The following is a 25010-nucleotide window of genomic DNA, read 5'->3' on the forward strand; positions in this document are numbered from 1 at the left end:
ATTCTTCTACTCTTACTGTACATATGCACTTCCGATCGTATTATATGATTCAGTAGCATTTTGACCTGCACACATAATGGACTTTTGGAGGATACTGTTTTTCGCGTTGTGTCTGCTAGCAGTGATATGTTCTCCGGGGGACTCGGCACCTTTCGGGCGCAAATTAAGACGACAATCAGTAGTAAGTAACGCATCGAAACCCATCATCTGCGATGTAATTGAATCTGAAGGTTTTTCTTCCAGAGAATAGGCCGCATTTTCAGCCGAACTTTCAACCACGCTTTCACGACCATATTTGGGCGATGATATCGGCACTCGTCACGAGATTATTCCTTGGCACCCCCAATTATTGGTTTGAGTAAAACGAGTTTATTTGATAAATGTTGTATCAGTGATATTTCAGTAATAAAAACCTAATATTAAAAATCAAAACATAAAGTGTTTTCTGCTGGGATATACACACTCACTAATGCGTAATATCGGAATTGATGTCGCGCTATGCTGTCGTGTTGTGTACTCATATAGATCTGCTATCAACGGTATATTGGCTATTCTTGAAGCAACAAAAGTCCCACACTTACTATTGTTTACTTTTAGTTACTCCAGTGACTCCGCATCTGGAGCTGAAATGCAATTTGTTCAATATAAGATTGAGATATTTATTTGCTGTGCAACCCTCCGGCTCCGGCAATTAATCACTATCGATACAATCGATCTTAGTACTATTGCCAATTTTGATCTCGTGCTTGACCAACCCTTCTACCGACGAATCGACATTGACCGTAACGTGGGTGGGCGTGTCATTAGCGGTCACGGACGAGAGCAGCTGTCGGGTGCTAGAGCTGGACGAGTAGCTATCGCCAGAGCTCCGCGTGGAAGTGTGGGAATTGCCACTGATGGGGCTGTCGGGTAGCGAATTCTGGGATGCTTCCTTCAGCACTGTCAACGGTGTGGACAATTTCTTCACTCCTTCGAGCTTCTCTTCGCCTTTCAGTGGACTAAGAATCGTGGTATGTGGATCTTCTGGCGTGTAGTAGTCAGAGTCCTCCGCAGCTGCCAGCACTACGACCGATTTTTGACTACGAGCATCCAAATTCTCCGCCTCCTCTTGGGCCATTCTTAGTATGCTTGGCAGTTTCTCGTAGGTCTCGCAGCTCAGTTCAACCCCATCGTGATCCGCTTTCTGCAGCAATGGTGACAATTTTTCCGCTTCGCTATCATCATCCAGATCGGTTAAATTGGGCATTTGAATTTTCTCATTCACCAATTGAACTACCTCGTGGTTTAAGGGGGGCGGCTCCTTAATCGCCACAGACTGATTGGATTGGATACGAAGGCTTCCCTTTTCGCGTGGATTTTTGTCACGGCTAACAGGAGCCCTTTGCATTAGAGGCGAATGCTTGGTGAGAAGTTCCTTCGTGACACAAGAGACCGAACCGTCTTCCTTAGATAGCAGAACAGACATCCGGAAATCCACCACATTTTGATTCAGCTTTTCACGCGATCCCATTGTACTTGCGTCCTTGGGCGGATTCTTCAGGGGGTCCTGCTTATCTGTGGTCTTCGATAGTGGAAAATTGGTTACGAACGATTTCGATTTGCATGAAAACAACAATTACCTGATTATTTTGAGTGGTTTCGTTAGCATTCTCCGTTGCCGTTACGTTCTCTACAATGCTCTGTGACTTTACCGGTCCTGTTGGGCCATTGAGAGCTTCAATCAGTGACACTGGAATATATCCCGAAGGAATGTTATCCGTGCTCTGCAAAATGTTTAACCGTTAGAATAGGCATCGAAAGCTTAACCCATATTCAGACGCACATCCTGTGGACTTTGAACCGAAACCACATTCGATCCGGTGGTGTTTTTCTGTACTGCACGAATTTGCAACAGAGCTCGGAACGGTGCCCGACAAATTGGACAGTTGTTAGCCTGATATCGCAAAGAATCGGCACAAGAATTGCACAAACACAAATGTCTGCAGGGCAGAATCAGCGTATCGCGGGTGTCACACATGCAAATGACGCACTCGCTTCCGTTATCGTCCGTGTCCTCATCGCCGATAGGCTTACTGACAAGTTTGTTTTCAATTCCATAGATCTCCTGCAGTAAGTAGCATAAGCCATCGACGAAAATCTTCTGTTTTAGGGCACGCAACGCGTAAGTACCATCCGAATGGTGATCCACTACGCAAATTGTTGTGTGACTCTGCCGGCTCTCTTCGTTCCCTTCCTCGACGGCGCAGTGAATGACCACTGGAAAAGTGTCCTTTTCGGAACTGAACGCGAGCTCATCCTCAGAGAACAGAGACGGATTGAAGACATGCGATGGAGCTGAGAAAAGCTGATTCACTCCCCGCTTGAAGTGGAATGTTTCGGACGACAGTGACGAATCTCTTGGAATATAGCTGACCCCTGCACTTCCAATGTCTTCGATGCAGAAATAGTAGATTGTGATAGCACAGCGAGCGTCTGCGTCGAATACAAACTCGATATTATACGCACAGGTTTTTGTTCCATCTCCGTGAATTTTCGCAGCACAGTCGGATGCTTTCACAAACCGTACCGATTCTTTTCGTATGTTTATTAGACTTTTCAGCGTTTTCGTTGGTTCTGTAGCTTGCGGTGGTGGATAAGGAAACTTGAAGGGGTACGAAAATTGTATTTTATTGCGTTTCGTTTAAATATGCTTGAGCTTACGGGAGTAGGTTTGCAACCCAGGAAATTGAGGTCCGCATTCTCACCGAACAGATAAGCTTCCGGCTGAGGAGTGTCGAATCGCTCCCCTCCCATGATGAAGTGGGTGCCGAAGTAATTCCCTACCAAGAAAACATATTGAAAATTTACCCAACATTGTCAGCTAGCCAACTATACACCTAGTTGGCTTACTTTGTTTACCTGATCGAGGAGGATACTTGTACTGATGGTTTGCACTCATGTCCGCCTCTTCTACGGTTGCATTCTGTCTGCTGGCTAGTGCACCCATAATCTTTCAACTAATCTCTGTGTTGTATTATCTGGTTCTTCCAGGAGATGTTTTCCCCCACTGTTTCAGCACTCCCACCCAGATCCGCTCGGACACAGGCGAAACTTGCGAACTTTTTCTGCCTTGCTACAATGTTTGGAACCTGTTTTCCGCTTAACACTGGACGTAAAACGTAAAATTTTTTCACTCCGACATTATGTATAAGTAAAAGTTGCCCATTTGACACAATTAGAGAAAGAAGATATTCAGACACTGCCCTCCTGACGTACTGCACGAGCCCCCTTCTCTTTTTGTTCGAAAATCATAACTTTTCACCACACAACACTGTGTGACTTCTGCGTTTGACATATGTGCATTGGATGCCATAAATTATAGCACGGTCTAGAGAAAAGATGGGAATATTTCAGAACAATTGTAGAGAAATGTGCCGTTTTGTCTCATATTCCGAACAGTCTCGAATTCCAAACACTTTATTTTTAAATGTAAATTTACTAAACTTTTAAGTTATAAATAATTGAATAATGAAAACACAGACATTCTTTGAGGTATAGGCTTCATTTTGACATCATTCACAGGCAAAAAAGTGACAGTCAAAAACAATGATAAAATGTTTACGTTAGCAAATTCCGTATAAAACATGCATCGTTCATTTCTTATTTTTTGTAGTTGTTTCAACTATTTTGTTCGCTGTTTTCATGTCAAGTGCTAGAGAATGTATGACCCTGCAATAAATGGGTGGAAAACATGATATTTTATGCAGAAATCTCTATTAAAATTAATATCGAAGTAGTGTTCGGGATTTGAATCGAGTTTTTACCCATGATGAAATTCCGAACACTTCATTTTCAAATGTAAATTTACTGAACTTTAATGTTATAAATAATTGAATAATCAAAACTGTGAAATTCTTTGGGTTATAACCTTCATTTTAACATCTTTAACAGGTATCGATACAGCTTATAATTTATAATGTTAAGCATCTGCCAAAAAATGACAGTCAAAATGTTTGCGTTAGCAAATTCTGTAAAAAAACAAGCATCGTTAATTTTTCAGTTTTTATAGTTTTTTCAACTATTTTGTTTGCTGTTTTCATGTTAAGTGCTAGAAATGGCAAGAATCTACATTAAATGGATGAAATAAAATGATATTTTATGCAGAAATCTTCATTAAAATTAGTGTTCGGAATATGAATCAAGTTTCTACGCATTATTCAAATTGTGAACACTTCATTTTCAAATGTGAATTTACTGAACTTTAATGTTATAAATAATTTAATATTCAGAACCCTGACATTCTTTGGGATATAGACTTCATTTTAACATCTTTTACAGGTATCAATACCGATATAGCGCCCTTGGTCCCGAAACCATGTAAACTATAAGAAACAAATACAATCGATAATTATAAAAGCAAAATACATTTTTTTGATAGATGATTTTTTTTAAATTGCATTTTTGCTGTTCGGATTTTGAGACAAAAGTTTTCGGAATATGAGTCAGTGACAAAAATGGTGTTCGGAATTTGAGACAAAAGTGATTGCACATATTTTTAGTTATTCTCCATGAATATGTATTTTTAAATCAATTTTATTGTAGTCAGATGAAAAAGAAGGCTCTATTGTATCTAAAAATCAATTTAATTTCGCGAAATATTACCTGTCATACAAATGAAACACAAATTTCTGCATTACTCGGAAATTAATGAGGCGTTTCTAAAGTGGTTATACACCCCACTCCCCCCCCTCTCTAAGGGGGAGCTGCCATACATACGAAACACGAATTTCTGCATGACTCGAGAAATAATCAAGCAAATAAAACCAAATTAGGCATATGGAGATTTTAATGGGCACGAAACGTTTTTATGGTGAATCGACACAGAAGAGGGTCTGCTATGCAAATGAAACACAAATTTCTGCATTACTCGAGAATTAATCAAGCAAATGAAACCCAATTTGGCATGTGGAGGTTTTAGGGTGCAATAAATCTTTTTACGTTGGTTAGACACTCCACCTCCCTCTTTAAGGGGGTGCTGCCATACAAATGAAACACGGATTTCTGCATAACTCGAAAACTAATCAAGCAAATGGAGCCGAATTCGGCATGAAAAGGTTCTTGGGGTCACGAAACGTTCCTATGGTAGATAGACGCTCCTCCTCTCTCTCTTAAGGAACTGATAGTGTGATAAAACGCACTTCTATATCTTCTTCTATCTATATACATAAAAATGGATCACAGAATGTAATGACAAGAGCAAAACTCGAGAAAGGCATTGTCCGATTTAGGACTGTCTTTATTCTATCATATTTTCTGTATCAAACATTTATTCCATGTAACGAAGAAACATGTTATTAGCAAGTGGTTGAAAAATCTTAAATGAGAATTGTGTCTGAAAATAATCTGATTTTATAATGACGAGTTTTGGTAGAAGTACTAGGAATTTTATAGTAAAAGGTAATTTTAAAAGGTAGATTAGAAAATCAATCAATGAACAGTTCTGCGATTAGACCCATTAACGTGCGCTTAGTAAAAAAAAAATAGGAAGTTGTGTCCAAGACACGACCGCATTGTTGACGTAGAACTACACTGTAGTTAAATTCAAGTCGCTTGTTTATAAATGCGAATATTATTTTATAATGCTACGAAATTTTAAAAATAGCCATTCTACCAGTTTGGTCGCTCTGAAATATTTTTTTCTTGTAGAATCATTTGACGACTATTGTTTGATGAATCATTTTTTGTCCTCACAGAACAATACATGCTCGAGATAAGCGCAGTTATCATCCTTAGGCTGATGTCACATTAGGCGGATTCGCCGCCGCGGATATCGCGACGGTTTTTTTCTCGATATGAATTCGCTTTCAAAACCGCCCCGCTCTGTGTGACATGGCTCATTCACAATACACTGTAGATCCTCCGCTACGGTTTTACTCGCGGAATCCGCGGCGGCGAATCCGCCTAATGTGACATCAGCCTTAGTGGAGAAAGTTTTGCTGCTGACAAGCGAATCCAAATCACATACAAAATTCCAGAACGACATTTACTTTCTCGGTGACTAAATAAACGAAATAAACTCTTTCTGTTAATCTCAACAACCTAGAAAAGAGTAGCACTGTCATTATGATCAAGATTAGCGCAAATACAATCCTAGTTGAAGGGAGTTTTGCAACTGGCACGCGAACCCAAATAAATAAATACTTAATTATTAAAACTTATTGAAGAACTTGGTATTCCCTAATAATTTTTTGGTGCACAACCTTAATACCTGCTTCACCATAGCGTCAGTTCAATGCATTGAATGTCAAAGGCACCAACGAAGTCTTTATGATGACGGAAAATAAACAATGTCAACTGCTAGGAAAAAGGCTGAATATTTGCCTCAGCAGAGATTCATTACTACTACCCTAGTGCAAATATTTCCTTTCCGCTATCTCCCCTCCTTGTCACCACGTTCGGATCGACATGTTCTCCGCAACAGCACAATACGTTAAAACGCACGTACGTACACACACAAATATCCATATATCGATGGCTTGAAACAATTGAATATGCACGCACTTATCTCCGTTTTGCGCTCAACAGAAGCCCTTTTTGTTAATATTGCCGGTCTAGATCAGCTTAGCTGTCATCCTTTGTGGAGAGAGTTTTGCTACCGTTATGCGAAACCAAATCACAGACAAAATTCCAGAACATTTATGTTCTTGGTGAGCTGACGATAGCCTAGCTTGATGATTCCCCACACAATTGTGTAGCTCAGAACCTTAATGCAATGGCGTCAGTTTGATGCAATTATTGCAATGCTAAAGACATCAGCGAGTCAGTAATTTGGTCGCGTCCACAGCTCAATCCAAAACTAAGACATGTGAGACTTTCAACTTCTTTAGTTCATTCGTCTCTAACCTTCAAAAAGCCTCTTGGAAAACTTTACTTTTTCCTCGTATTACTCCTCCACTCCTCACCGTCCAGCTTGCCCAGCAACGATGTTGTTCAGTCGGTGTCCTCACGAAGAATGAAAGTTTGCCTCAGCGAGATCCACTGTTTATACTCTAGGAAAATATTCCACTTCGTTCTTCTTCTTTTCTTTTGTTCACGGAGACTTTAAGTCTTGCGATTTCCCCTTCGTTGCTCGTCCATAAGTTGCTCATTATTGACAGCTCTGTTCGGGAAAGCACACAAATGGACAGAACAAATGTATGGGAAAATGGAAACGCTTATAGTTTTCATGAATTTTAACCATTTACACGCCATGGAATTGTAATGTATAGCATATCAAACAAATCTTAGGGAAAATTCGATTCGTTTGGTATGCAAATCGCCAAAATCCGTTCGCGGCATAAATAGTTATTAACGTTAACTTTATTTCATAAAAACGTGACCTGTTTTCTGATTTGGCACCCTTAATGAAAGACGTAGTTCTACGTCGAAAATGTGAATGTGATAACGAAAAATACGTTTTGGGCGGGACGAAGTTTGCTGGGTCAGCTAGTCCATATATAAATCCTGATCTTTTAGTTGTTCAACATCAGCATTTTTTGCAACCCAGCCGATGACTACCAGGCTTATCTCAATTCAAAAGAGATTTACTATCAAGTCAATACTTGTTATACGGTAAATATTTTCAAGATTCATTCGTATTACAGCTAGTACTAGCTGGAACCTTTGTAAGATTGCAACGAGATAGTTTATGCTATGATATTTCTGATGGATGAATCCTCCTAGTCGAATGCTAATCTTTCTTTGTTTTCGTTATTTTATTATCGCTTGCAGCGAATAATCCCTTCGACGTATAACGCCCCAACAAAACCAATATAATTGCTTTTTGCCCCTGGATCGTTTGTTGCTCTTTCATCTCAACAATTGTGAAACGAAATCTAGCGAACTTTTCATTACGCGCCCGGTATGCCGTATCCTTCCAGCAAAATACGACGTTCCATTCATACCAAGAATAATCCTACACGCCGACAACGGTCGCATTTCGTGATCATGTTCAACATGGAACGACCGCCCGACCGCCCGCTTCAGTGTGGGTGGAAATACGTCAACAAGCAATGAGAAGCACCACGCGTTCCATTGTCATGAATATTTGCTAGGTTTTCCACAGAATCCTCCATACGCACATATACATACACACTCAAGCCGAAGATTCTGATAGTACAACTAGAACAAACACGCACACACACGCATAGACGTTCACCACAGCCAATAATCGCTCTCATCCCGAGAGTCAAAGTGCCGTCGGATTCCCTCTCTCCCAGATATTCTCACACACATGTTGCTTCGGATACTCATCTCATGCATCTTGTGCAAGCGTCTCACGGGAGGAATGTGAACATCCTGAAGCTTTTTTTTTCGATGGGAAATCATACCCTTTGGGCGATTATCATGGCCGTAAGATAAGGTACAAACAAGCAAAAAAAAAGGGGTGGCATTGGGTGGCTACGAGCTCTTAAGTGGCGGAAATATTTCAAACTGGGTGGTGGTGGGTGATAGCGTCGGTGTTAAATATTCAACTGGTTATCATCTCTCACGGTTGCCGCTGGAATCTCTCTCAGAACACCAATCGTTTTGTTCGTGGCTCGACGAACGAGTCCTTTTCCACGACGACGACAAACGACTGTTGCACACTAGAGGAGCTTTGGCGATTTGGCAGGAGCAACAGCGTCCAAAAGTGTGAAAGGACTGTGTTCAGGCTTCCACTCTGCCAGTGCCTGGATATCTTTCGAGTCGCTCGAAAGCATTTTTCTTTGCGTAGCGCTGAGACGCCTTGTATCCCATTGTTCTGTTAGGGTTATCAGAGACTTTTTGCAGAAATTGGTGGAAGAAAAAAAAACCAGATTTGCTTTTTGTGTATTTGGTTTTAGAAACAACTTAATAATATCACTGTTGTACGAATGCTACGCGTTTGGGAAGTTTCGCGAATTCGAGTGCACGTTTTCTGTGAAAACACTGTTGCAAGTGTGAAGTGAAAAGTCTACAGTTCAAGAAACAGCTCGGTTTAATCTTTGTGCAAATATGAGTGAAGTTTTGTGTAGCGTAATTACCTAGAAACAAAGTTCAGACGTAGGATATAAATTAAAAGGTAGCTCGAACAAGTTTTTGGAAGTTCTTTTGTTTCGTACGGGAAAAGACAGAAGAAGTCCGTCAAGAGCTGACGAGAGTACCCGGGTCTGCGAGATTTTGTCAAGAGGGGAAAAAAAGGAAGAAGAGCACATCGTGAATTCTGTGTACAAGCCTTGTGAAGCATAAGCAACAAGTTTCTCATATAGAGAGGTGTATATTTATTGATCAATTATCTCTGCCTGCCTTGGGTCTGGCTCTACGTGCGGACAGGCCAATATAGTCCCCGTTTCCTTCAGCACGCTAGCTAAATCCAGGTGATATGCCTATGGAAATCTTTGTGGCCTGATCGAGAACACAAGAGCAATGATACTTTTCTTGGCGTGGATAGCTACTTGTGTGAGAGAAATATTGTGCGAAGCGGAATGGCATTATTCTTCGGAAGAAGCTGAAGCATACATCTATAGCTCATAGACTCTCTTTAGGAAAGCCACAAATAAACCAGAGTGGTTGAGCTCCGCCGTCGGGAGGGAGGAAATCACCATCTCTCAAAAATATTATACCACATAAAACAAGGGGTAATGGGAAAAATCCTCTACGTGGAGAAACATAGGTACTAAAGCTGCTCTTAATTGCTTTGTGGTGCTGAAAAGCGAGCAAAACCAACTGGCCAATCCTGCCTGCTGACACAAGAGTGAAGGTGAGGTATATTTATTGATTAAAATATTGTGTGAATCGACAGAACAGTCCCAAAAGGGTTATAAAAGGATGTAACAACGAAGAGAAAGAGTGGATACACATCCACAGCATATGTCTGTTGCTCCGGATGGACCCCCTGAAAGAAGCACATGTTTATCTGGAAATTGTTTTTTATGTCGTTATTATTTGTCTTTCATTCCGCTTAGAATACCAATGGTTGAAAATTTAGATGCTGGGAATTGATTTCCCATCCCTTCCGATAGCTTGGGAAAAAAAGCTAACGACAGACCGCAAGAAAAACTTTTAAATTACCAAACCATAGCCCATTATTGCCGTCATCGGAAAACCAATACAGAAAAAGGATGTTGTAACGTTGCCATTAGCTGGCGGTGGTCGAATTTAGTCAATCATGTAATGCTTTCACCCTTGGTCAGCAAATTCGAGAAACGTGCTGCCTCTTGCTGAGAACAGGATGTGTACTTTCGTGTTGAGGGGAAAAAAGTTCGCTTGGTCAGTAGTGGGCCTGGATGGATCATGAGCGGAAAGGAAATCCAATAAAAATTTTATATAAACTAATCATACATTCTAATTCGGCTTGGTTCGGTTGTAACATTTTTTTTTCGGGGGGGAAAATTAGTATTAATCTAGATAAGAAAAGGTGTACTGCCCATCATAACACTGTCGTAATAAGAAAACATCGATTCATTCTGGTTTGATGCTATCGATAGAAATATACGGAGAGCCGCAAAAATAGCAATCTAGCTGGAACAAAGCGGCTGGAAAAGAACATTGACGTTGGTTGAATCTGGCTGTAGGAAGTAGATTAGTTTCAATAGTACGCTACAGTTGTGCTTCAGGAATTACGTTAGGAAAGACTGAGAGATCATTCATCGTGATATGCTTCTTTGACAAAAGGGATACCACTCGACGGAAAAGTTTCATAAAATTTCAATAGTTATATGTTTTAATCAAACCCTGTTTGTTTGCATCTTGGGATGGTTGTCTGCATTGTGTTTAGAATGAAAATAACGTGAAATCCATGTTGTTAATGCAAGTTAGTTCCTTCTTTCTCAATTTTAGATAATACAGTAAAACCTGTTTTTGTGCGGTTTTTTTGTGCGCATTTTTTTGTACGATTTTTTTGTGCGGTTTTTTTTGTGCGATTTTTTTTTGTGTGGTGTATGAAAAAAAAATTTGACGAAGTTATCGTCCATTTAGTTTTTTTTCGATGGTTTATATGCTTTTCAGTGCGAAAAAAGCATATTTGCGTCTCAATTATCCATTTCTAAAATCATTGCTCTCCTCTCATCAAATGCTCAAAGTTTTTCTAAGTTTTTGCATGACATGATCTCTAACAGCAACACGTTTCGTCGTGCAACTAAAAGCACAAAACAGCCATGCGCAACCGAAAAGGCATAGTGTCCCATCGCAAAGCAGGGAAACAAAAGGAAATTGAGCGGTGAATGGCGGGGATTTGAGTTATTTTCTTGGGGGAAACTTTTTTTATACGGTCCCTATCTACCGCACAAAAAAAGTTTTTTTTTTTCAAAATTTGTATCGAACACGATTTTTTAAAGCTGCTGGTGAAGTTTTGCACGATTTTTTTGATTCGACTTTTTTTGTGCGGTCCCTATCCCCCGCACAAAAAAAGGTTTGCCTGTACTGAGAAAATATTGTATTGAATATCCTCCACAGTTCATGCAGTTTCGACTTAGCACCGGTAAAGTTTGTGACATTGAAAGATTGTTCTTAAAAAACTGGAAGAAAACTGGATCTAGTAAAAACTGTTTATTTCAAGAAGATTGGATTCTATTTATATAATACAGGGATGGCCAATGGTACAGGGATGGTAGTCCGCGCTCTACCGGTCGATCGCGTAGGTATTCCTAGGCGACCGCCAGCTGGTCTGGACTAGTCTCACCTCCAACACAAGGGATTACATATCTCTCCATCTTTTACCGTGGTGTTTAAGCTAACCTCAATAAGATATTACTTCATTAAAGTTTCCGTTTTAATATTTTCTTTCAGATAGTCCATTAGAATTTGTTAAAATTAAATATTGAGCCCTATTATGTAATTCTAGTTGAACAGAATTTTGCTCCTTAGCTCAATTTTGCTATGTCTGCATAATTTTTCGAGCTGTTTGATTTGCTTGTTGCATTCATGACATTTTGCTTTGGGAAATATTTCGACAACGCATTAAAATATGCAATTCGCAACACATGACGTTCGAGAAAGAACTCGATTCGATAAGATTCTATCGATTTGAAAAAAAAATACGAAAATTCGCTCGGTGTGATTTCATACGTTATACGGATCGAATTGGCCGTTCGATTCAATTCACACAATCGGGGCTAATATTTTTGATAGATAGTTCTTATTAATGATGAAACGGATAGTAGTATTGCCGGACACTGGATACCAGATATCCGGCAAGCTTCGAGGAGTAACTGCATGTGTGCATGAAGCAAATAAAGTTTAACATTTTAGGGAGTAATAAACGCAATTTAATTAAAAACAATACATTGTGATGAAATTCTTCATACAGAATGAATATTTCCTGATAGAGTATCAAATTTTCAGCAAGGAAAATTGAACAGATTTTTGTCTGTTAAGGATTTTCTATTAAAATGATGAAATGTTTGTAAATATATTGAAATAACTTTAACACTAGTCGAGTTAGAGTAAGTCCTTCGAATTCAAATAAGCAAAGAACATCAATCAATTATTTTTACATCCAAGATTTAAAAAAATTGAAACTGTCTTCAGGGATGATAAACTGAGAGTGGGTACACTTACTTTACCAGAAATCGAATAAAACGAAGCAAAATAGACGAAACTGAATTAAACCTTACACGCGAAGCTCATGACACTTTTTGGTACTGTTCCGACGAAGTGGCAAATGAAAATGATAGTAAGCGTCGCGTTCACGACAAAATTCTATTACTAACCAAATCGACTTGTTGTGCGAAAACATTTCGAATCGATCGCAATCATTTTTGGTGGTCGTTAAGCTCTAAGCAGTACCCCCAATTGGCAAGGTTTGCCAGAGTTTATCTTTCAGCTCCTTGCAGTAGTGTCTACAGTGAAAGACTGTTCTCTGAAGCTGGCCTGGTGTACGAAGTAAAGCCTAATGGTTCGGATAAAAAAATTATAATAAAAGTAATAGTGTTAATGAAATAATGCTATGAGTTAATACTAACTAAATTTTGAGAAAAATATGATTTATCTTGTGTTAATGAGAAATTATTGATTTTTTCTAATATCAGGTATCCGGTCGGATAGCAAATACTGGCCGGGTAGGCCGGATACCGAATAGTTACCGGATATCCGTTCCATCAATAGTTCTTATATCTCTAGGTAATGGAGGAATATAATAACCATCTTGGGTGTATTTTTATGTAAAACAAATGCTTGGTATGTTCATAAATTACAATTTCCTTGAAGAAATCAACGATATTGGTTAATTAAACTTTACAGAAAATTAAGTATTACTTATCAATTATTTAGTAATCGATAATTATTTATATTTTATAGAATAATTTATCATTGAATATTTATTAGTATGACTTATGATTTCCCTTGAATTAACCCTCCTATACTCGAGCATACGGTCTTACAGACCGAGAATCAATAATTTTGTTTCGAGGAGACAGAATTGAAACTGAATAAAGTTGAAGAAAAAAAGATTCTGGAGTTTTTTCATTTAATTATATTTGTTTTTACTTCAAATAAATACAAATAGCGCCTAAAAATAAACAATAGCAAAATTACATAGAAACACACAATCTGTGATACCGTGCGCGAGTATAAGAGTTAAGATTCTGCGCGCGAGTACAGGACGGTCAAATTTTATTTCATCGTCGGGTACTACATACATTTTATAATGACTATTTGATACAGTCTCGTTTCCTTCAAAGTTTCCTATAGTATGAACTACTATAAAATGTAGAAGGGAACCATTAATGATTCATATTATTTGAGTAGATCAAAATTTCCCACCACTCGCACATTACTGTAAAACAATTCTAGAACCTCTGGAAAATACGGTTTTAGGTACAGGGACACGGTCGGTTTATGTTTATAGATCACTTCATCGCACCTCATAACGTAACCATTCTTTTGGTTTGACGGTTTTGTATGGTTTGTTTCAGCTTCCATTTCCTACCATTTCAACATGGACATGCGGTAATTGCAATGAACGTGAAGCCGGTCTGGCGTAGTGGTAACATCCGCACCTCTCACGCTCAAGGTCACGAGCTCAATCCTCACTCCCGACATTCTTCCAGAAATGGAAGGTTAAAGTGACGAATCAGCCAAAAATGTTGAGAGTCACTGTAATATAGATAAAAATTTGCAACGAATGCGAGCTGAAACAAAACACACAAAACTATCAAACTGCAGTCTTCGTGCACTGATTTAGGCAGTGATCTATGTGATAGAATTCTGGAATAATTCTTGAGTAGTTCCAACAATATTATTTCAATACTTAAATAACAGATTTAATACCAAAACAACGTTGCTCAATTATTACTTTGGCATTCAAATTATCAAATTTTCTCATTGAAAAGCTATTTCTTTTCAATTTTTTATTCTTATTTTTTCGGTATTTCTCTTGTTCAAACCAAACTTTGGTATCAATATTAAAATAATGTATTTCCTAAGTATATCCTTCTGTTCGAGAATGTGTTTTGGAAAAAATATACATACAGCGCGGACTCGATTATACACAGTCTCCGATTTAATTTCACTGTATATAATCGAGTAAAAAAAACATTTTTTATTCGTTTTTATGCATATGCATATTTTTCGTTTAATGGAAGAAGAATTTGATTTTTGATTCATCCCCTCAAAGTCAGAAAGCTCCTTTCTCGCCTGAAAAAAAATTCCAGAATCTCTCAGAAGGTGATAGATGATCATTAGGGTGGCCGAAAATGGTCATGTCAAATTTCAAAAACCGACCATGTACATTATGTTTATTGGCCCAAAAAACATATCTGTGTAAAGTTTCAGCTCGATCGGACATGATTTAGGGGGTCCTCAAAGCGCTCAAAGTTTTGATTTTTTGATCCTCGAAAATCTTCCAAGGGGGGAGTAAAGGAAATTTGGAAAATCGATTTTTTTTTTCGATGCCAAATGACTTGTAAATGCATGAAACGTCTAGATCTGGTGTTATCTCGAACAAAAATTTTTGGCCGAAAATCTACCTTTTGGGACTTAGCCTGAGAGGCAATGAAGGTATGAAAAAAAATTATCGAATTTAATGAACCGACCATGTACATTTTATTTATTGGTCCAAAAAAATGATCTGTGCAAAGTTTCTGCTCAATCGCACATGATTTAAGGGTGCCTCAAAGCACTCAAAGTTTTGAAGGAAATTTAGAAAATCGAAATTTTTTTTTCGATGCCAAATGACTTTAAAATACATAAAACGTCGAGATCTGGTGTTATCAGGAAAAAAAATTTTGGCCGAAAATCGACTTTTTGGGACTTACATGACATTTCTACATGACTTCTATTTTATATGAAACATATTTTTTTTATTAAATACTACATATTTTTGTTTTTTTCTGTAAATAAAAAAGGGTACCAATTTTTTTCTCAGTGTAAATTTTTTTTCACCTTTAAACATCAATACTCTAAACTCTTTCTTAGACACTATTTCGGTGCGACTCATGGTTTTTGAGATATAAATTATTAAAGATTTCTTTTACTAAAATCGATACGCCCTATTAAAAAGTTACACTTGAGTTAAAATATTCCCAATTGCTGTGGAAAACTCATATTCCCTGTAACCCAAACGGAATACAAACTTTCATTCGAATCAAAAATACTCATGTTTTGTCATTTGTCGATTTAATTTGGAATTGCTCTATACGAAACAAACAAAAATCCAAATAGTTTCTTCATTAGTAGGGGAAATCAGGGTAAAACCGACACTCTAGGGATAACCACACATTTTCAGGGCCTCCCATGTTTCTTCGACTTCATATCTTTACAGAACCTCTCTTCAACTATTCATGAAACATTCTACAGTATCTGTTGATCATGTTTTTGTAGTAGAACTCGAATTGTTATTGATTACAAAAATTATTTTTTTCAGGTGAATTGATGCGGGTAAAACCGACACCTTTAGAGAACCGAATGAAAAATTGTTACAATGATTTCTAAATATTAAGAGGCTATCCATATACTATGTGAACACCTTAAGAGAGGAAAGAGTGATAGTTTCAAATTATATGTAATTGGATTGCTCGAATTTGAATGATAAAAAAAGCAAACAAATTCATGTATTTCGACTGCAAGAAAAACTGTTCACTGATGGCTTAATGAACCCCACAGCTATCGCTGTCGATGTAGTCTCAGGTTTGCGGAACGTTTGATTCGGATTCCGGCCTAGACATCTCAGACAGTAGCCAACAAATTTCTAATATTAAAAGGATGTTTCACATTGTTTTTTTTGTCAATTCAAAAGCCAAGCAGGTGATGGACAAACTCATGCTCCTTGTCCGGAGTATATACAAAAGTTTTGATTCCAGCATGGGAGAGCATCCGTTGAAGATGTGCCGATAAGCGTTGAACGAAGAGATACCATAAGTTCTAGCAGGCTTTTTTGTTGGCGTGTAGCTAAATATCGATCTAGTTCTACCGTTCTGTCTTCTAACTATAAACACGAGGCATCTACAATAAGTAAGAACGCATTTTTCCAGTCAGTGAAACACAAAGTGGGTGTCGGTTACACCCCGAATGATTGGAAACTCCAATAACAAAGTTTTTGAGCATCTATAAACAACAAAACCATTTACTATCTCACTAAATACATTGAACAATGAACTGAGATGAATTAGGTTTGCAAAAAAAAACTAATTTTACTAAATTTTCCGATTAAAACGGCCCATAGACGTTCAATATTATTGATCAATAATACCAGCAAACAGGAAACAGTCCGTGTAGAATTACTTTTTTTTACTAGGGTACCCATTTCCATTTTAGGGTGGTCCGAAAAATCGACTTTTTCCTATTTTTTTTCCAAAAATGACTTTTTTCAAAAATTCATAACTTTTGAACTTTTAGACCGATTCAGATGATCGACATATCAAATCGAAGGCAATCAGCTAGCCTCTTAAAAAACACTTGGATTTCGGATTTTATACGAATACAAATGAAATAAACATTCTGCATAACTCGATAAAACGCACTCCTATATCTTCTTCTATGTGTCTAAATAAAAATGGCGCTGTCTTTATTCTATCATTCGGAGAAACATGTTATTTGCATGGTTGAAAAAATTTGTACGGAAATGTGTCTGAAAATTATCTGATATTATAATGACGACTTTTGGTAGAAGTACTAGGAATTTTACAGTAAAAGGTAATTTTAAAGGGTCAATTAGAAGATCTATCAATGAACAATTCTGCGATTGAACCCATGAACGTTCGCTTAGCAAGAAAACGTGAATGTTTGAAGGTATTGATAGCAAAAATATCCATTTTGGACGGAACGAAGTTTGCCGGGTCAGCTAGTGTCTTATAAAAACGATGCTCTTGTTTTCTCAAAAATCGGCACGAACTTTCCGGACAAACCAACATGCGCTATCCTGATTTCTTCCTGATTTTTGAAAATTATAGTTGGCAACCCTGAACAAATGGATCGCTTTGACTGCATACTATGAGGGATTTTCGTTGATCATTCCTAACAATTTCGTTCCGTTATTGGTTCTGTATGTATGATTTTTCGAATCTGATAAATGTGGGATGTAGCTAACGAAATGCTTAATCTAATGCAATCGATAACTCGATCTTTTAAATTTTGCGACTTGGAGGCTAAAAAATGAAGATGCTGCCTGACGCCCAGAGAGATCCGTCCTTGATGGACGAGAAAATTAAAATGCTCAAAAAGTCTTGAAAGTTGAACTACATTTGTAATGAGAGATAACATAATACGATTAATTAATTATTATCTCTTATGGCCTTCATATGGCATCCAATAGAAACATTCTATTTTGGAGAAAAATGTAGTTGATAGTTGAAATGTAGATCCAGCATACGGTTCGAAACTAGTCCTTGAAATGAATCAAGGCTCTGGAGTAAAAATTGGCACATTTTAAAGAAAAAGGAGTCAGATTCAGAATGATCAAAAAAGTACTACTTCGTATTGTTTACTTCATCTTGTCTCATATGCTCCTATTCCTATTGTACATTTTTGTCCAGTGTTATTTTAACAAGACAGGTTTTCTGTGTAATTTTATTTGCGATAGTTAATGAAACAATTAAGCACAGGTTATATCATAAAATAAATAATTTTTGTTTATTCTGATTGTTCAGCCATGCGGATGAGATTTGATTCGAGTAACTTAATTTCTCAATTTGACATATCTACATTGAATTAATACAGCCCGGACTCGATTATATACAGTCTCCGATTTCTTTTCACTGTATATAATCGAGTCAAAAAAGATTTTTTTTTCGTTTTTTATGCATATATTTTTCGTTTATTGAAAATAAAAGAAGAATTTAATTTTTGATTCATCCCCTTAAAGTCAGAAAACACCTTCGTCACATGAAAGTAATATTTTTTCCAGAATCTCTCAGAAGGTGTAGATGATCATATTTGATGAAAAAAATCCTTCTACGCATACGTTCGAATTTCAATAATGACAGAGTTATAGAACTTTTTTTTTTGTTTCGGACTCTGATGCCTCAAACTGACTCTAGACTAAAAAGTACGTTGCGTAAGCCAATTCTGTTGACTTCATTTGAAAGATGAGAAAATTTAGTAAAGGATATTGTAGTGAAACATGTATGTTAGTGGATTTTAATAACATTTTGGAAGTGACAAACTTCAAAGTTAGTAATTTTTAATGTGCTATTATTAATTTTATCCCAAAAATTTATACAGTAAAACCTGTTTGTGCGCGGTTTCTTTTTGTGCGATTTTTTTTTGCGATTTTTTTTGTCTGGTGTATGAAAAGAAGCATATTTGACGAAGTTATCGTCCATTTAGTTTTTTTCGATGGTTTATATGAATTTCAGTACGAAAAAAACATATTTGCGCCTCAATTATCCACATTATTCTCCTGCTCTCCTGCTCTAAGTTTTTCTAAGTTTTTGCATGACATGATTTCTAACAGCAACACGTTTCGACATGCAACTAAGAGCACAAAATAGCCACGGGCAACCGAAAAGGCAAAGTGTCCCATCTCAAAGCAGGGAAACAAAAGGAAACTGAAGCGTGGATTTGAGTTATTTCCTTGGGGGAAACTTTTTTTATGCGGTCCCTATCTACCGCACAAAAAAAGTTTTTTTCAAAATGTGTACCGAACACGATTTTTTAAAGCTGCTGGTGAAGTTTTGCACAATTTTTTATGCGACTTTTTTGTGCGGCCCCTATCCCCCGCACAAAAAGAGGTTTGCCTGTATAAAACTAAATTGTTCCTATCAAATGAAGTTCTTTAACTTCTAGTTCTTGTTCTTTGACGCCAACTTCTATCTCTCATAATTTCGCTGCAATATCCATATAAACAATTCATGGTGAAAATTCAAGCAAAATCTTGAAAAATCACAATTTTTACCCTACTGTACATATAAAAGTCACTTTAACGTTGAAAGGTATCATTTTTTCATGAAATAAGTAATATTTGAAAAAAAAAACAAAATTTCAGACTGTACAATTACTGTACATACAATTTTGGACTCGATTATATACAGCTTAGAAAAAAAAATATTTTTTTTAATATTTCAAATATGAATTATTTCAAGCAGAAATGTAACCTTTCAACGTTAAGGTGTAATTTAAGTGGCTAATACATGTACAGTGGGGTAAAAATCGTGATTATATACTTGAATTTTTACCACGAAATGTTTATATCGATATTGCAGCCAAATTAAGAAAGATAGAAATTGGGTGTCAAAGAACAAATTGTAGAGCGGTTAGAGAGCTTTAATTTAATTGATAGTAACAATCTAGTTTAACCCTCTACAATCCAAGCCCACCTTTAGACGGGCTTTGCGAATACCCTCTTCAAATTATTCAGACATTATTTCCAATGTTCACCCCCACTAGAACGTCTTTAGAATATTTTCATCTATCATACATACACATTGTTTTTATGCTGGCAGCGTCCTGCTAGGAGTATTTTATGTTGAAAGTCGGAAATTCGAGATAGAAGTGGAGTAGATTTTTTCAGATAAATAAAAAACTTGGGCGGTAGAGGGTTAATATCATTTTTTAGGATAAAATTAATAATGACACATTAAAAATAAATTATTAACTTTAAAGTTTTTCACTTCGAAAATGTTATTAAAATCCACTGATTCAGTTGTTCCACTACTAAATCCTGTACCAAATTTTCTCATCTTTCAAATGAAAGCATTAGAGTCCTCTTACGTAGCGTACTTTTGAATGTAGAACCAGTTTGAGGCAACAGAGCCCGAAACAAAAAAAAAAGTTTTATAACTCTGTCATTGTTGAAATTCGAACATATGCGTAGAATGATTTTTTCATCAATATTCGTCTATCACCTCCTGAAAGAATCTGGATGGGGATGAATCAAAAATCAAATTCCTCTTTTATTTAAAAAAAAAGAGAAAACCATGCGAAAAAAAACCAAATAAAAAAAAAATTATTTTGAATCGATTATATACAGGATTTGATTATATACAGTGAAAAAAAAAACAAAAACTGTATATAATCGAGTCCGCGCTGTACTAATAAAAATGACGCAAGTAACACTACGTTGAGACGGCGAAGTTCCTCTAGGAACGTTAGTGCCATTTGAGAGAGAGAAAATCAATATTTAACCCTTTCGTTACGAGGCGACATCCGCGCGACGAGCTGTGTGTACGAGCGTCGTCTTTAGACGACATGAAATTCTCATGCTCTTCGATCAAACCAGCGCGATGTGCATAATTTTCGGCGCAGTGCTCCGCACAGGGGTAGGACTTCGGCGGAGCACACTGCCGTAATGAAAGGGTTAAGCCTTACTTCTTATCTATCTTATCTATGTGGAATAGAGTGTCAATGAATGTATGGGAAAAACGTGACTTTCGAATTTTCGAACGGGACTTCCTGCAAAATGTTGATTAAAGTCTGCTTCATTTAATATTGGAACACAAACAATTGCGTGTAGTTCAGTCATTTATTAACGAATTCATAATTTGTTTTTCATACAAATGTAGCATTTTCTTTACTCTTTCATAAAAAAAAAAATTATTCATTGCTGTTTCGAAGAAATTCTCGTACTTTTCCCGTAATACGGCACATTAGGCGGCGCACACCCTTTTCGTCCACCGTTTTGGCGATTTGATTCCACCAGTTCTTCATTTGAGTCATGTTCCTAACAAGTTTTCCCTTTGCCTTAAGCCTCCGCTTCGTGATTGCCCAGTATTTCTCTATCGGCCGGAACTGGGGGCAGTTTGGGGGGTTGAGGTCCTTCGGTATTACGCTGACCCCGTTCGTTGCGTACCATTCCATAACCGTTTTGCTGTAATGGCAGCTTGCGAGGTCCGGCCAAAACATTACTGGACGGTCGTGGGCACGAATAAACGGCAGAATCCGTTTCTGTAGGCACTCTTTTTTGTAGACTTCTGATGTCATTGTCTTGTCAGTGAGAAAGACTTTGGTTTTCTGTCCACAACTGCATATCCCCTGCCAAATCATGTACTTGCGGGCGAATTTATCCGCAAACACAAACTTAAATTTTGCAGGTACATCCCCCCGAGCCGTCGCCAAATAAAATTTTTGACCTGGGATTTGCCCAAAGTCCGCCTTCACGTAGGTCTCATCGTCCATCAGAATACATCCGTCGAACTTGGTCAGCACTTGGTCGTACAGCTTTCGAGCACGGATTCTGGCCACATTGTTCTGCTTCAGCGTCCGATTTGGCTGTTTGCTGGCTCGGAATGACCTTATTCCTTCCCGGAGACGAATTCGTCGCACCGTACTGTGAGCGGCCTGGAACTTATTGGCCAAATCGCGGTCTGAAAGATTGGGATTCCTCTTGACGGCCTTGATGACTTTCCCACGCAGTTTCCGGTCGACAGTTCCACTCCGACGCTTCGAATGCGGCTTCCGAGCCGTCGTCAATATTTCCTTGTACTGCTTGATAACACGCCATTCGGTATTTCTGGGCATTTTAAGCTGTTTAGCTAGCTTAGATGCCGACAACAATGGATTTTCAAGAAAACTGTGCACAATTTTATCTCTCCGTTCGGCTTCCATGGCGGTTGTTTACAAAATGCTATCGTTTGGTGTTATGACATAAATACATGGTGAAAGGTAATGAATTTACCGACTCGTGGGTGAAAAAAGTTTCCAAATCCGTCCACTAGGAGCGCCACAATGAGCAAAAGAATTTGTTCCAATATTAAATGAAGCAGACTTTAGGGCAAAAAAGTACCATATTCAAAATTTCAGCCCAATCGGACTTCATTTGCTTGTGCCACAAAGACGTCAAAATTTGTGCTTTTGAAAACCGAAAAATCGTGCAAGGGTCCTCCCTTGAAATCAGGGTTTAAAAAAAATGATGTGAAATGTCTTAAAATTGCATGAAACGTCGAGATCTAGAAAGTCGCAGAGAATCGATTTTTGTCAGGAAAAAACTTTGGAGTTGACAGTAGACAGTATTTGGCATCCAATTTTCTTTTTTAAAACCCCGTTTTCAAACTCAAACTTTGGCGTCTTTGCGACACTCGCCGATCGTGCTGAAATTTTGCACAACGATTTGTCCGCAAGAATAAACATTTAGCGTGAAATTACGTTCGAAAATTCGAGATGACCATCTTCATAGGCACTCTAATGTAGACTAATGTCTAATGTATCAAAAAAATGGTTTGGATCGACCACTCTTCCATGTATTTTGAATAAATTTGATTCCAACTAACGACGAGGGAAAGGTTGTAAATCGGATCATCAAAAAGAAACTGAAGCTGACAGATCGCAGTGAATGCAACCTGAGACGAGACATGACAATAGGGGGCCGATTCCGGACCACTTTTTCTGTCAAACTCGGACCACTTGCAACTCGCCTTCTGATTGGCTAATGAGTAAAATAATTAACAAAGATAAATATACAAAAATGGGATTTCCAACATTTTCACAGTGTTGCCAAATATATTCAAAATTGAATAATTGTTGCATTCACATTTCAATTTAGCGATAATTTCTATAATGGATTTTTTTTGTATATTTTCGTTTCTATTACGTCCGGTGTTCAGTTCCCGAAGAGAAGGAAACATTGCATCGGAATTTCCATCCTACATCTTTTCGGGATTATTTTGCCATCTAGCATAGCATAATAGCAGCGACCTAACAGAGAAGAGCATTCAATTATTTTCCAACCGTAAAGCAGTTAGCAATATAATTATAATCTAATAACAAATAACAACCAAGGCAGCAGAAAAGTATTTAAAATCATATTGGAACTTGAATAAACCATACATACCTACAGAAAAAAACCTGAATAAACGCTATGTTATTATTTGGGAATGTATGATTTTATCAATATTTCAGTACTGTTAGTATTTGAACGATATCAAAGTTAAATTATAAGGCCTTATTTCCGTATACACTCCACGGTAAAAACGAATTGAAGTTTATCCGCGATGACAGAGATACGGTGTCGATATCTGGAAACGAAATAAGCTTTTAACAAGTCTTACTACTCGGCCCGAAGGCACTTTTAAATTGTTAAACCCCGAATGAAAATTTTTACTTGGCGTTATTTATTTACTTGAAGAACGTCTTTCTTACCCTAACTTGACCTGTTTTCTATACACTTATTATAATAGAAAATTATCTTCAGATACAATTTTTGTGCGAGATTATTTTACCAAATGAAGAAAGCAAAGTTTTCCATTCACAATCAACACTAATATGATACGGAGAAGTTAATTTTCATTCATTATTTCTATTTGAAGAGTGTTCATTCTACCTGAAAACCCATCATTTTCTCTAACTCGTAAAACGAAATTTAATGGCCGTTTTCATCTTGAAGTGTAAACGGTAAGGCCCGTAATCTCTTGATAAATAAAATGAACTTTGAATTTAATTCATATATTTCAACATGTCATACTCCTACTATCAAATCTACGTTTTCTAGTTTTCTTTATCTCTTCACATTTGATTTTTTGGATACCAAAATAACAGGAAAATACTTATTGTTTAAAATATGTGATATTCGGTTGGAAGATTAAAATACATGATACGAAGAACACATGTTCTTCATGAGAAAATAATCTTCCGAAATTTTATAACATTTGGCAACCTTCACATCTCGCTTCCCTGTTATCTAGCACTTGGTCGAAGAAAATGCAGAAAGAAGAGTAAGAAGCCAGTTGTCACGTCTTGTCTTAGAATGCAACTAAATAAAATTGAATCACCTATTTTCTGCTTCTGCTACGTATACGTATCTGTTAATATATCTTCCAATATACAAATAGGAATCTTGAATCAAACCTTTTCCAATAATTAAAGCTGACTTATATTAAAACCGAGGACCGGAGTCTATTTTAAAGTGTATAACTTTGTCGACCAAAAAACATACCTCCATTACGATACATTTATTTTTTTCCGTCAGCATGTTTCTCGGTTTTATTGTGTCTATACGCTATAGTAGCTATGTACACAAGCCCACCCCCAATGTAGCAGTCATCATTTCGATACAAAAGGTGTAACGAAAAAAAAAATCTGTATACATCCGTTTCGTGTATCAGCACAGCTCGGCTCGTTCGCACCGCGTGCAAAAAAAAAGCTGTAGCAGATTTTTCGCCTCCGCTCGCAAACCAAATAACTTTCACAGAACGTGAAAATGCTCACTTTCAGCCAACCGTAATCAGTTTATGGAGCCTCGTGGTATCGACGCCTAGTCATACACCACCCAGACAATGATACTGCTGCTCCCTCATCCTTATCTTTACCGTATTTCAATGCGTATGGTTTGCTTTCGAAAGGACTATCAATGCAGCCTCTGCTTTTCACAACGTTGGATCGTGTTTTTAATCGTCAAATATCAAACAATTTTTCACTAACCGTTCAACCTGTCTGAAAAGAAGCTAGAACTAGCAATACATTTAGTGGAATCTGAGAGGATTAAATCACAAACTCATACAATCCAAAATCAGCATACATGATGTCGGTATCGGCTACTAGCAGACACCAAACCGTTCTCTCCAGAAGGATTGTTATGAAATGGTACGAAAGACACACAATTACCGCATTTATTTTGGCATCCGCCCACAACGGGCAGAGCACTGGCAGTGCGTGGTCTCCCCCCA

General features: G+C 37.5%; 2 protein-coding genes across 3 annotated transcripts in view; one reads left to right on the top strand and one right to left on the bottom strand.

The window, feature by feature from the left end:
- Positions 1-346: 346 nt before the first annotated feature.
- LOC129769725 (E3 ubiquitin-protein ligase MGRN1) lies at positions 347-3291 on the bottom strand. The gene is made up of 5 exons (XM_055772161.1): positions 2899-3291; positions 2701-2819; positions 1823-2641; positions 1620-1763; positions 347-1561 (listed from the first exon to the last, which is right to left on the bottom strand). Exons 1-5 carry the CDS (start codon positions 2984-2986, stop codon positions 692-694), a joined length of 2040 nt encoding a protein of 679 aa, XP_055628136.1. The 5' UTR covers positions 2987-3291; the 3' UTR covers positions 347-691.
- A 5396-nt stretch (positions 3292-8687) lies between these two features.
- LOC129767838 (uncharacterized) overlaps positions 8688-25010 on the top strand; it is a 154313-nt gene continuing 137990 nt past the window's right edge. For both annotated transcript variants that reach the window (XM_055769094.1, XM_055769086.1), the window contains exon 1: positions 8688-9739. The gene's annotated coding sequence lies outside the window, so the exon portion shown is untranslated. The remainder of the gene's footprint in view (positions 9740-25010) is intronic.

Source organism: Toxorhynchites rutilus, chromosome 1 (genome assembly GCF_029784135.1).
Source record: "Toxorhynchites rutilus septentrionalis strain SRP chromosome 1, ASM2978413v1, whole genome shotgun sequence".
NCBI classification, from domain to species: Eukaryota; Metazoa; Arthropoda; class Insecta; order Diptera; family Culicidae; genus Toxorhynchites; species Toxorhynchites rutilus.

Bases quoted from the DNA above. Each gene is read 5' to 3' on its own strand.
- LOC129769725 (XM_055772161.1), bottom strand. From the start codon at position 2,986: ATGGGTGCACTAGCCAGCAGACAGAATGCAACCGTAGAAGAGGCGGAC. The intron at 2,642-2,700 runs GTAAGCTCAAGC...TACCCCTTCAAG, and splicing joins TGGGTTGCAAACCTACTCCC to TTTCCTTATCCACCACCGCA. The intron at 1,764-1,822 runs GTGCGTCTGAAT...AACATTTTGCAG, and splicing joins CGGTTCAAAGTCCACAGGAT to AGCACGGATAACATTCCTTC.